Source organism: Oreochromis niloticus, linkage group LG14, assembly GCF_001858045.2.
Source record: "Oreochromis niloticus isolate F11D_XX linkage group LG14, O_niloticus_UMD_NMBU, whole genome shotgun sequence".
NCBI classification, from domain to species: domain Eukaryota; kingdom Metazoa; phylum Chordata; class Actinopteri; order Cichliformes; family Cichlidae; genus Oreochromis; species Oreochromis niloticus.
The window spans coordinates 39,755,849-39,769,291 of record NC_031979.2 but is presented as its reverse complement, the minus strand read 5'-3'; the positions used below and the strand labels follow the sequence as shown (position 1 = coordinate 39,769,291).

At 48.0% G+C, this 13,443-nt stretch overlaps 1 protein-coding gene across 5 annotated transcripts; it reads right to left on the bottom strand.

Moving 5' to 3' along the window:
- Positions 1–6,871: 6,871 nt before the first annotated feature.
- Positions 6,872–12,219, bottom strand: tsen34 (TSEN34 tRNA splicing endonuclease subunit). 5 transcript variants are annotated; one of them, XM_005462734.4, is made up of 6 exons: positions 10,016–12,218; positions 9,077–9,193; positions 8,424–8,711; positions 8,079–8,199; positions 7,721–8,005; positions 6,872–7,536 (listed from the first exon to the last, which is right to left on the bottom strand). In XM_005462734.4, the coding sequence occupies exons 3-6, from the start codon at positions 8,700–8,702 to the stop codon at positions 7,349–7,351; spliced, it is 873 nt and encodes a 290-aa protein (XP_005462791.1). In that variant the 5' UTR covers positions 8,703–8,711; positions 9,077–9,193; positions 10,016–12,218; the 3' UTR covers positions 6,872–7,348. The 5 variants fall into 5 exon arrangements, with proteins under 5 accessions (XP_005462791.1, XP_005462790.1, XP_005462794.1 ...); XM_005462733.4 differs by having other exon boundaries at positions 9,077–9,173; XM_005462737.4 differs by having other exon boundaries at positions 8,079–8,196; positions 9,077–9,173; positions 10,016–12,216.
- Positions 12,220–13,443: the final 1,224 nt, after the last annotated feature.

Sequence of the window (13,443 nt, the reverse complement as noted above, 5' to 3'; positions counted from 1 at the left end):
AGCTAACAGCTCGTTGGAGCAACAACACGATTTTATATCAAACTGTGTCACCTTTGGCATTTTTCAGATTCACCAAAGAAACAGGAACAGATGATGTGTTTGTGTGACAAGCTGCTGCTGACAAAGAGCCTAAAGACAGTTTAAAACTGCTTCTTTGCTCAGGTGTCTGCTCAAGAGCACTTTAGGAACCACAAGAATATCTGACTCAAGACTTCTGCACATTACTGTTGTATTTATACAGCACGCATCAACCCACTGGTCAACACAAAGGATAAGAAGGGCCTTCAGTACCGTGGCCACATGTCTGTGGTCACATGTCTGAAGACTGGCTGATAATAAAACAGAGGGTTACAGTAAGCCGAGCTGCTGGATATGGAAGCATGGAGCGATGTCTGAGTTATCAAAGGTTACAAAATTCTGAAAGTTCTGGTGACCAAAGTCAGATTGAGGTTCCTGAGTCCGTGTTTCAGAGGCAGAGATGATTTTCCGACCTCTCAACTCTGTTGAGTTCTAAAAGCTTCACCCAGCAGTGATCAGAGCAGCCTGTGTGTAGGAAGGACAGACACCCGAGGAGCTCGAACTCGGCTTCGCACCCTTCATTCACCCGTAGCTAGCCAGGCCCCTGTAGCTGGTGCAGCCGAAGATAGCGTAGGCCCCGCTAGCTGTTCCCCGGCAGACCCCAAGCAGCTGGGGAAAGAGGGCGGCTGGGTGACGGTGAGGAGGAAGCATAGTCTTAAACTGAAGCCCCAGGTACACCACCAACCTGTTCATGTGTCTAACCGTTTTTCCCCACTCGGCGACACACCCGCCGGGGGTCAAACTCTGGTAATTGGTGATTCTGTTCTCAGACATGTGAAGCTAGAGACACCGGCAACCATAGTCAATTGTCTTCCAGGGGCCAGAGCAGGCGACATTGAAGGAAATTTAAAACTGCTGGCTAAGGGTAAACGTAAATACAGTAAGATCATAATTCACGTCGGCAGTAATGACACCCGGTTACGCCAATCGGAGGTCACTAAAATCAATATTGAATCGGTGTGTAACTTTGCCAAAACAATGTGGGACTCTGTAGTTTTCTCTGGTCCCCTCCCCAATCAGACCAGGAGTGACATGTTTAGCTGCATGTTCTCCTTAAATTGCTGGCTGTCTGAGTGGTGTCCCAGAAACGATGTGGGCTTCATAGATAATTGGCAAACCTTCTGGAGGAAACCTGGCCTTGTTAGGAGAGACGGCATCCATCCCACTTTGGATGGAGCAGCTCTCATTTCTAGAAATATGGACCAATTTATTAAACCCCCCAAAATATGACTATCCAGAGTTGGGACCAGGAAGCAGAGTTGCAGTCTTACACGCCTCTCTGCAGCTTCTCTCCTCCTGCTACCCCCCCAAAAACCTATCTCCATAGAGACTGTGTCAGCTCCCAAACAGACAAAAAACAAACTAAAAACCAGCAATAAACAACTTAAACATAAAAAATCACAAAGAAAGAACGATACAGTATCCACATCTGAACCAAAGAGTAAAACAGTGAAATGTGGATTATTAAATATTAGGTCTCTCTCCTCCAAGTCTCTGTTAGTACATGACTTAATAATTGATCAACAAATCGATTTACTCTGCCTTACAGAAACCTGGTTGCAGCAGGATGAGTATGTTAGTTTAAATGAATCAACACCCCCGAGTCATTCTAACTACCAGAAACCTCGAAGCACAGGCCGAGGGGGCGGTGTGGCAGCAATTTTTCACACCAGCCTATTAATTAACGAAAGACCAAGACAGACTTTTAATTCATTTGAAAGCCTGATGCTTAACCTTGTCCACCCCAGCTGTAAAACTCAGAAACCAGTCTTACTTGTTATCATCTATCGTCCACCTGGGCCTTACACACAGTTTCTCTCTGATTTCTCAGACTTTTTATCTGATTTAGTGCTCAGCTCAGATAAAATAATTATTGTGGGTGATTTTAACATCCATGTAGATGCTAAAAATGACAGCCTCAACATGGCATTTAATCTGTTATTAGACTCAATTGGCTTCTCTCAAACTGTAAAAGAACCCACCCACCACTTTAATCACACTCTAGATCTTGTTTTAACATATGGCATAGAAACTGAACATGTAACAGTGTTTCCTGAAAACCCTCTGCTGTCTGATCATTTCCTGATAACATTTACATTTACAATAATTGATTACACAGCAGCGGAGAGTAGACTTTATCACAGTAGATGTCTTTCTGAAAGTGCTGTAACTAAGTTTAAGAATATAATCCACCCACTGTTATCATCTTCAATGCCCTGTACCAACATAGAGCAGAGCAGCTACCTGAACGCTACTCCAACAGAGGTCGATTATCTTGTTAATAATTTTACCTCCTCACTACGTACGACTCTGGATACTGTAGCTCCTGTGAAAACTAAGGTCTCAAATCCGAAGTACCTGACTCCGTGGTATAATTCTCAAACACGTAGCCTAAAGCAGATAACTCGTAAGCTGGAGAGGAAATGGCGTGTCACAAATTTAGAGGCTCATCATTTAGCCTGGAGAAATAGTTTGCTGCTTTATAAGAAAGCCCTCCGCAAAGCCAGAACATCTTACTATTCGTCACTGACTGAAGAAAATAAGAACAACCCCAGGTTTCTCTTCAGCACTGTAGCCAGGCTGACAAACAGTCAGAGCTCTACTGAGCCAACAATCCCTTTAACGTTAACTAGTAATGACTTCATGAACTTCTTCACAAATAAAATTTTTATCATTAGAGAAAAAATTACCAATAATCATCCCACAGATGTAATATTATCTACAGCTACTTTTAGTACCATTGATGTTAAGTTAGACTCTTTTTCTCCAATTGATCTTTCTGAGTTAACTTCAATAATTACTTCCTCCAAACCATCAACATGTCTTTTAGACCCCATTCCTACTAAACTGCTCAAAGAAGTCCTGCCATTAATTAATTCTTCGATCTTAAATATGATCAACCTATCTCTAATAATCGGCTATGTACCACAGGCCTTCAAGCTGGCTGTAGTTAAACCTTTACTTAAAAAGCATCTCTAGACCCAGCAGTCTTAGCTAATTATAGGCCAATCTCCAACCTTCCTTTCATATCAAACATCCTTGAAAGAGTAGTTGTCAAACAGCTAACAGATCATCTGCAGAGGAATGGCTTATTTGAAGAGTTTCAGTCAGGTTTCAGAGCTCATCACAGCACAGAAACAGCTTTAGTGAAGGTTACAAATGATCTTCTTATGGCCTCTGACAGTGGACTCATCTCTGTGCTTGTCCTGCTAGACCTCAGTGCAGCGTTCGATACTGTCGACCATAATATCCTATTAGAGCGATTAGAACATGCTGTAGGTATTACAGGTACTGCATTGCAGTGGTTTGTATCATATCTATCTAATAGACTCCAATTTGTACATGTAAATGGAGAGTCCTCTTCACACACTAAGGTCAATTATGGTGTTCCACAGGGTTCAGTGCTAGGACCAATTCTATTTACATTATACATGCTTCCCTTAGGCAGCATCATTAGAAGACATAGCATAAATTTTCACTGCTATGCTGATGACACGCAGCTCTATCTGTCCATGAAGCCAGGTAACACACACCAATTAGTTAAACTGCAGGAATGTCTTAAAGACATAAAGACCTGGATGGCCGCTAACTTTCTGCTTCTTAATTCAGATCAAACTGAGGTTATTGTACTCGGTCCTGAAAATCTTAGAAATATGGTATCTAAGCAGATTCTTACTCTGGATGGCATTACCTTGGCCTCCAGTAATGCTGTGAGGAACCTTGGAGTCATTTTTGACCAGGACATGTCCTTCAGTGCACATATTAAACAAATATGTAAGACTGCTTTCTTCCATTTGTGCAACATCTCTAAAATTAGAAATATCCTGTCTCAGAGTGATGCTGAAAAACTAGTTCATGCATTTATTACTTCCAGGCTGGACTACTGTAATTCTTTATTATCAGGATGTCCTAAAAACTCTCTGAAAAGCCTTCAGCTGATCCAAAATGCTGCAGCAAGAGTCCTGACAGGGACTAGAAAGAGAGAGCAGATTTCTCCTGTTTTGGCTTCCCTTCATTGGCTTCCTGTTAAATCCAGAATTCAAAATCCTGCTCCTCACATACAAGGTCTTAAATAATCAGGCCCCATCTTATCTTAATGACCTTGTAGTACCATATCACCCTATTAGAGCACTTCGCTCTCACACTGCAGGCCTACTTGTTGTTCCTAGAGTATTTAAAAGTAGAATGGGAGGCAGAGCCTTCAGTTTTCAGGCCCCTCTTCTGTGGAACCAGCTTCCAGTTTGGATTCGGGAGACAGACACTATCTCTACTTTCAAGATTAGGCTTAAAACTTTCCTTTTTACTAAAGCATATAGTTAGGGCTGGACCAGGTGACCCTGAATCCTCCCTTAGTTATGCTGCAATAGACGTAGGCTGCCGGGGATTCCCATGATGCATTGAGTTTTTCCTTTCCAGTCACCTTTCTCACTCACTATGTGTTAACAGACCTCTCTGCATCGAATCATTTATGTTATTAATCTCTGTCTCTCTTCCACAGCATGTCTTTATCCTGTTTTCCTTCTTTCACCCCAACCGGTCGCAGCAGATGGCCCCGCCCCTCCCTGAGCCTGGTTCTGTCAGAGGTTTCTTCCTGTTAAAAGGGAGTTTTTCCTTCCCACTGTCGCCAAAGTGCTTGCTCATAGGGGGTCATATGATTGTTGGGTTTTTCTCTGTATCTATTATTGTGCGATCTACTGTACAATATAAAGCGCCTTGAGGCGACTTTTGTTGTGATTTGGCGCTATATAAATAAAATTGAATTGAATTGAATTGAATTGATTGAAACATGAAAACTTCAACCCTGTAGTTCCTCTGGCATATCGAGACTATCTCTCCACACCGTTACATATTCCATACGTACGAGGTACGACCCCCCTTGGTCGTGGTGCGTGGATACTTCTTTAAGACACTCCAGCTTGCCTGGCCACGCCCCACAGCTCACGTGCGCGGTTCACATGACCAGCGGGGTTCCTGTCATTGCTCGAGTGCGGCGGCTTCTCGGCTCTGACTGCAGCTTGAGCCACTGCTGTTACTGCTGCTGCTGCTGTAGCTGTTTTACCCTGGCGTGTTGCCCGAGCTTTGCCGGTTTACGTGCCAGCCGGACCTCGCTGTGTCGGATATGTCAGCAAGCGAGTGTGTGTGTTCCAGCCTGCGGCGCCGGCTGTGCACAAGTGTCTCATCCTCGAGTTCACTCTTGCAGCTCCCCTGTCTGCGGACAGCACTTAGTGGCCGCTTGGCCCTGGGGCGACCTTTGGGTCGCGTCCCTAGCTTGGCCCTCCACTCCAGCGGCTGCACTGCAGCTGCGGGCGGTGTTCCCCTGCCGTGTTGCCCACATTCGCTGGCTTACGCGCCAGTTGGACCTCACTGCGGCGAGTGTGTGTTCTCCAGCCTCTTAGCCAGGTTCTGTCTGGCATATGAGGTGCTGCGGCTGCACGCTGTTCCCCTGGCGTATTGCCCACTTTGCCGGTTCCCACGCCAGTTGGATCTCGCTGTGTTTGGTACCTCAGCCAGCGAGTGAGTGTTCTCCAGCCTGCAACGCTGGCTCCCTGTCTGGTGCATTGCCTGTGTGTCACGGGCTTACACGGCTAGCACGGGCCTGCTCAGTGAGCTAGGATTTTAAGACTGACCTCGAGCGTCTTGTTCACTCTTGAGGCTCCTCTGTCTGCGGACAGCACGTGGTGACGGTGCTGGGGGTGGGCCTTCGGGTCGTTGCCCAGCCCTCCACTTTGGCAGGCTAGGCTGCCAGCCCCCCTCCCTGTCTGTCGACAGCACGGGGCGGCTTCGGCTCTGTGGATGGACAGGTCTCATCCCTAGCTTGACCTGCTACTGTAGGCTGTTCCCCTGGCGTGTTGCCCGCTTTGCCGGCTTACACGCCAGTCGGACCTCGCTGTGGTGAGTGAGCGTTCTCCAGCCTGTAGCGCCTGTGCGAGATAGTCTCGATATACTAGAGAACGTACGGTTACTGTGTAACCTGGGTTCTCTTAGTGAGAGACTCTCTCTCCACCGTCGAGAGACGGGTTCCGGTCAAACTATCACCGGTGTCACGTCTGCAGAGCTGTTTTTTACGTGAGCTGTGGGGCGTGGCCGGGCGAGCCGGAGTGTCTTAAAGAATTATCCACACGCCACGACCAGGGGGAGTCGTCCCCCGTTAATATGGAATATGTAACGGAGTGGAGAGATAGTCTCTCACTAAGAGAACCCAGGTTACACAGTAACCGTACGGTACAAGGAGAGCCAATCAGGAGCCTGACCTGGTAACCAGCTGAGTCAGAACATCATTGACAGTGAGATCAATAAAAAGTCATTATTGATCCTCGGGTCATTGATGACTTCAGGAAGAGCTGCTGTGATTGGTTCTTATCATAACAACTGTGACATCAAGGCATTCATTCAGTTCTAAATTATTTCTAATACTCTGAAGAAGAAGAGAAGATTAGAAACAGATGTATTATTATTGATCATCTCTGGATCCAAGTGATTGTTCGACATTCAGCTGCTGATAACAGAATGATGTGTGAAACAGTGACATACAGATGTGATCACTTTGGTGTGGGTGGGGTCGAGTGCACAGAGACCGATCAATACCTTCTCCCAGAGCTTTGTCACATCTGATATTATAAACTCTGCAGTAAATTCAGGTGTATTTGATTTTCTCTCAGCTCTCCTGCAGATCCTTGTTGGCGTCGTTACCTTTTCACCACGGCTCTTCACAGTCTCCGTGTCACTGCCTGGTGTGGCTCATGTACACAGCAGGTCTGTCGATCGGGACAGAAATCACACTCCCAATCACAGATCAATACCCACATCACTTTTATTTCAACACAATGACTCACTGAGAAAATACACTCTTTGAAAAAAGGAGAGCTGTCCTTTGTTTCCTCGCACTGTCACTAATAAAAAGAAATAAAGAAGTGGGCGGGGTTTGTCGGGGTCCTTTCACCTCCAGCACGCTGCTTTAAGACAAAGTTGTCGAACGGCTCGGAGATCAGAGCTGGACTCGGCTCCACGACAGGCTTCATCAGAGAAATCGTGTGGATGAGTCTGAAAGCTGCAGAGAGCTGTGTTTGTGACGCTCGCCACGGAGAAACAAAGAGCAGACCCATCACGCTTTACTGGTCCTTTAGAGGCCGCGGCCCTGCTCCGCCCTGTCAGTCACATGACCTCCTGCAGTTGTTCTTCAGCCTCAGAGTTACAGAAACAGGTTTTAGACGCAGGACGCGGACCCGCCTGAACATGGGCCGGCGGGCGTCGTCTCTCCTGTCCCCCGCGTTTAAACTATCCCACTCCACTGAAGCGACGTGTAGCAGACGCTGGCGTCCGGCCCCGGTGAACACAGAAGGACCGTCTTCTTCACGTTGGATCCCAGACGAGCCACGGCGAGGACGTCCAGCAGACACACGGACTCATCCAAAGACACACAAACAGCGATGAAGTGAGCGTGGAACCGCAGAGGGTCACCTGAGGAGACATGACCACACAGAGTCGCCATCATCATCACCATCATCATCAGCAGGAGCAGAAGCCTGACATCACTGCTGACGTCAGTGATGTCAGGCTGTTAGCCTCTGGAATCATTCTCTTTAAACCAATCAGCTTCACTGATCATGAAGACTTCTGGTCAGGTGTTCAGCTCCTCACTCACCTGGATACACCAGGAAGTCTCCTCCAAACTTTCCCGCTGAGGTTAGGTAGAAGCCCCGCCCCCGTAGGTCTCTGAACACCTGGTACCTGATGTCACAGCGGGGCTCAGCCCCAGTTGGCCCGTAGGCCTGCAGGAAGGCTCGGGCTTCAGGACAGTAACTTAGCCCCGCCCTCGCCGTGCTCAGCTGGACCGCCATTGCTGACTGCGGGAAGGTGAAGTTCTGGTCCAGAGCCTGCAGGCGGCGCTGCAGGGCTTCATCTGCACTCGCAGCGCCGGACTCTGCACCTGAGAGGACGGGCACCGTGAGAGCAGCCGCCAGGTACAGAACGCAGAAACTTTATCACGGCAACACTCTCACCTGTCATAGCTCGGAGCAGCGCCGACTTCCTGTCCTCCAGTGCGAGGACGCTCTGCTCCTCAAAGCTCCTCTGCTCCTCCTCCTCGTACTGTTGACGGAGCTCCGCCCCCCCGCCATCCTGCTGAGAACAAGAACACATCAAACACACAGGAAGCTCGGCCTGCAGTTCCTATGACAACCAGCAGCGAGTCCGTGCCACAGAGTCCCGTGTTAAAATAAATATGTCTGTAGCCTGACACGCTAACTGTATGTACAGGGTGACCGTGACCTCCAAACAGCCAACATGGCGGCCAGCTTAATGAGACGCCAGGATGAGCGCCTGCACCTGTAACGACCCGCTCTGACCTGGCAGCGGTCTGGTAGGGCTGCAGCAGCGCGGCGCTCCATCAGCAGCCCCTCCTCCTCCGGCAGCAGCAGCAGCGGTCGACCCAGGCGCCCGTTCTGTCGGGGCGTTCGGGGCAGCGACCCCAGGAGCACCCCCACCAGGCCTCGAGCCCTAACGGCCCTCAGGTCCTGCATCCTCCACACCAACGGGGCGGAGTCACACAGACTCACTCCCACAGCTGGGGCGGCCTCCTCTTCCTCAGAGCCCAGACGCTGCTCCCCGCAGGACAGCGCCTCCATCAGGACGACCTGTGGAGACAGAGGACTCAGTCAGCTGACATGCAGGTGGGAGAGACACACACACACGGTCTCTGCAGGAGGATCAAATGATGGCGCGCTGTTAGCAAAACTTTATTCCATAAAAGAACAAAGTCCAAGCGCAGCAGCTACCTCAGTCGCACACAGATTACATGAAATACATACAGTACACAATGTTTCACAACTTGTTGTCCTGATGTGGTCCGGATAAGACGCCGTTCCAAAACCACTGGGAATCACTTTTATAGTCTCTGACATAAACATGTGTGGAGTGTGAGCACGGCCAGAACAAATGAACAGACTCGTGTGTGACATCACAGTTTGAGTGTTTTAAGGACAGCTTTGGTAGGACACACCTGTGGGCACGTTTAAAGGACACGTCCTTCTTCCAGGTAATACCAGAGACGAGGCGATTCCAGAAGAAGACTGCATGTGCTTAGGAACAGGATCCTCCTGGAACAGAGCTCTGACCTCTTCATCACAGTTTCAACAACATCAGAATTACAGACAAAGAAATGAAAGCTCCAGTTTTAGACAGGATATGAAGAGGAATGACATCACACATGCTTGTAGGAAGCTGAGTAATAATAAATGTGTTGTTTAGAGAGGAGGAAGGAAGTCAGAGCAGCGTTCTCATAAGAGTTAATCATTGAAGATTTCTTTATAAAATGAGTTTGATTCTTCCACAGCTGAAGAGTCAAGGATCCATTCCCAGCTCTACAGCTCACCTGGAGATGCCCGCTGCATGAGTACTGAAGCCTCTCAGAGACCGAGCTCAATGAGCACCGACTGAAACTGAAGTTTAATGAGCCTCGTCTTTGTTGGTCTTTAGTGAGAACGATACCGAACAATGAGATCTCACATTTATTGATGTGAAGACAGAGACCTGCTGCTCTGTAGGAGACGTGAAGTGTTTTAATAGCTAAATGAAATTTGGCCCGAAACTTGTATCGTCTGCTGATTGTGTCAACATCAATTAAGTCACAAACTCCTCGAGGAAACCTTTACAGGTGTCCCTACTGCAGCACACCTGAGTAACATGACGATCATCATGTCACGCGTGAACGTGGGGCATTTCCCAAACACTAACACTTGAGGAGGGTTCGGGGCTGAGCGTGCAGTCAGGTGTTGCTAATGACCTGCTGATGTTACTCAGGTGTGCTGCAGCAGGGACACCTGTAAAGGTTTCAGGCCCTCGAGGACTGGACTCCAACCCCTGATGGGCCCAGACTGTAGTGACAGTCCCCGAGCCGACAAACAGCAGAGGAGCCAGCAGCCTGAGCATGCGCACTTACGGTCCGATCCGAGGCTCACTCCGGCTCTCCGGTCCGTCAGCTGATCCGATCACCGAGCTCTCGAGGGAGCGCCTGCTGCACGCGCCCGGTCCCGACCTGCCGTAAACTGCTGCGGCTGTCGCTGTCCTCCACAGACGGCAGGAGGGCGGACCGGAAACACGAGCGCTCAGACCGGAAGAAGCAGCGCAACTGCCGGGTCACGTGAGCTCCCTGCTCTTTCCTCTGAAAGTGTTTTTAGTCGAACAGCGTAAGAAGTAAAAATGAACACAGACCACGAACAGAGAACAGCAAACGGTCATGATGGGTCATAGGTCGTTTGGACGCGCTGGTGCGTCCGTGGACTCCAGAGGGTTAAATCACAGTTTTTGGTGGTTATAAAAATGCTCTGTGATGATGATGATGATGATGATGGCGGCAGTATGTAACACATGTTTTGATCTGATAAACACACCTGATGTCTGATCCTTGAAGACATCAGTCGTCAGAGATGGACTCCACACAGACGCCGCGTCGACAACACCAACCTCAAGCTTCGGCTTTTGGATCCGATGCTTGGAAACTGCTGAACTCCTCTTCAGTGGATGGAGTCCTGTGGACGTGTCACTACTGCCGCCCAGACTCTGACACAGCCTAATGTTCCTCAGCTTGGCTTTGATGCAGAAACACTCGTTTCACACCCAAGGATCCACTGAGGGCACGACAGTGACCAACCAGAGGACACCGGGCTGTCCTTTGGTAAACTCTGGGACACCTGCTGCTGTTTTTCAGTTTATTAGACACTAAGTTCAAGTGCAGCTGGACACACAGATAACTGGTTAAAGAAGTGTTTGTGTTTATTGTCTTACTGTTTTTAAGGTGTTTCTTAGAGCATGTAGAAAATCCATTCACTGCAAACATGTTAAACAGCAGCTTGACAGAATAAATAATTCTTCTGATAAAATCATGATATCAGTTTAACATAAAGTCAATATAACAGGTGTAAATGTAAACAAACACTTGGTGTTATTTTAACATGAGGTGACAAACACACAAATCATGTTGGTATGAAAGTTGTGCAGTTATACAACAAAGATTATCGTTGACTAAACAACTTTATTTCATCTTAATGAAGCAGATGGTTTGTGTCGGTGCAGGAGAGACCGATGAAGCCACCGAGCATTTCACTGGTTGAAGACAGAAATGTCCACAAACAAACAGCAGCTTTGAGCCGCTGCAGTAAAGGTGGCAGCGCATTAAAGAGCAAAGCAGCACGTGGTGACGTCCATGAGCTGTCAGTGTCGGGAGAGGGTTTGCAACCAAGTGTTAAAAATGAACGTTTTATTTTCACTTATCTTCAGTTACCTTAGAGCCCTGAAATGACGGCGTTGTGTTAGGAAGTCTGTAGCTCCTCACAGTTTTCTGCAGTCTGTGTTTAACTCACTGAGTTAAAGCTGAACGTCTGCACTTCACCTGCATCTGTTTCCTGGAAGATTCAGTTTCAGGTCCAACATTAGAAAACCGTCTGCGTCCAAATACCTGTGGACCTGCCTGTATAAACGATGAGCTGCCCTCATGGTGGAGCTCGTGTGTGTAAAACCATCAGCAAACTGAACAGAGGATCAGGGAGCTGGACCGAGGTCGCCTGGCCCACTTTAATCACTTAGTGATACTGAACACAATTTCCAGCGCCACCTAGAGGAGGAGACCATGACCTGAGGAGCGGCTGTCGGCTTTACTTTGACTGAACTTCTGCTCAAATATGATGCTAACCTCGTGGATCAGATGCTGCTTCAGTAAACTGGGATGTTTGTAGTGTTTCAAAGACGTGTGCGGTCCTGTGGCGGATGCTCTCGATAAATGAGACACAGCGTCTTTGCTTTTCTTTCCTTCTGTCTCACAAACCTGACGATCGGCTTTGCTGTGCTGCTGGGAGCAAACGTTACTGTGAGTCCCAAACTGGTAACTGTTGGATGGACGGAAGCGGTGCAGCTTCTAATCCCGACCACAGAAGGAACATCAGCATCTACATCCAACACACACACCATTTTTCCACACGTCTGAGTTCTGAGTGATTTTTATTACATTCTATCAAAGAACTGGTGATGATGGCCGGCTCATATACATACAGGCAGGAACAGCACACGTATGACAGAGAACATGATGCCTGAGCTGTCGCTGGGATTGCTGCTGTGGATGAACCGCACGCACACACACGCACACACAGCTCCTCCGCTGAGCGACTCTGACATGATTGGTCAGAATTGGCCTCCGATGATGTCTTGTTTCCTTTCGAGTGTTCGATCAGAGCGACTCACCTGCAGCAGCTCCGAGTTTTATTTAAAAGCAAACAAAACTAAATGCTGTGAATGGAGGTCTGTGATTGGTTCTGAGGTGCTCATTAGGGTTCAGCGAAGTTTCCAGCCAGACGTCACCACTGGACACGTAACCATACATCACATGAAGCAGCTGCAGCTGCCATGATGAGCACAAAGATGCACCGACGGACTCAGGTCCAGGTCATGTGACCCGGGTCACCTGGAGCCAGCTTCCAGTTTGGATTCGGGAGACAGACACTATCTCTACTTTCAAGATTAGGCTTCAAACTTTCCTTTTTGCTAAAGCATATAGTTAGGGCTGGACCAGGTGACCCTGAATCCTCCCTTAGTTATGCTGCAATAGACGTAGGCTGCCGGGGATTCCCATGATGCATTGAGTTTTTCCTTTCCAGTCACCTTTCTCACTCACTATGTGTTAACAGACCTCTCTGCATCGAATCATATCTGTTATTAATCTCTGTCTCTCTTCCACAGCATGTCTTTATCCTGTCTTCCTTCTTTCACCCCAACCGGTCGCAGCAGATGGCCCCGCCCCTCGCTGAGCCTGGTTCTGCCGGAGGTTTCTTCCTGTTAAAAGGGAGTTTTTCCTTCCCACTGTCGCCAAAGTGCTTGCTCATAGGGGGTCATATGATTGTTGGGTTTTTCTCTGTATGTATTATTGTAGGATCTACTGTACAATAGAGATTGAAAATGTGACGTCATTCCGGGGTAAAACCGCAAAGGATTTTGGGAATGAGTGGCAAGCCATACTAGCGCAGGCTTTCACATGAAAACAGTCACACAGCGATAAAAAGAAACACAAAGAATGGCAAGAAGCTGTTGTATTATTAACTGCAATAGCCGGTCACATGACAGCTACGGGAAGCCGACGGGTAAAGAGATCGGTTTTTATCGGATTACGTCGTGGAAGAGAAATTGTTCAAGCCATGTTTCCGAAGTAACAAAGAGGCGACGGATGACCTGGATTGCAGCCATTCGAAGACCAAATATAACGTCCCAGAACACTCCAGCTCACATGTTAGTCTGCTCCAAGCATTTCCACAAAGGTACGTCTTCTGTTGTAGTATTACGTAATTTATCATCACATAATTGTTGATGTAGGTTACAAATAAG

Excerpts from the sequence above, each read along its gene's own strand:
- tsen34 (XM_005462736.4), bottom strand. The coding sequence starts at position 8,702 with ATGGAGGCGCTGTCCTGCGGGGAGCAGCGTCTGGGCTCTGAGGAAGAG. Across the intron at positions 8,006-8,078 it reads GCTGCTCCGAGCTATGACAG|GTGCAGAGTCCGGCGCTGCG; the intron begins GTGAGAGTGTTG and ends CCGTCCTCTCAG. Across the intron at positions 7,537-7,720 it reads AGACTTCCTGGTGTATCCAG|GTGACCCTCTGCGGTTCCAC; the intron begins GTGAGTGAGGAG and ends ATGTCTCCTCAG.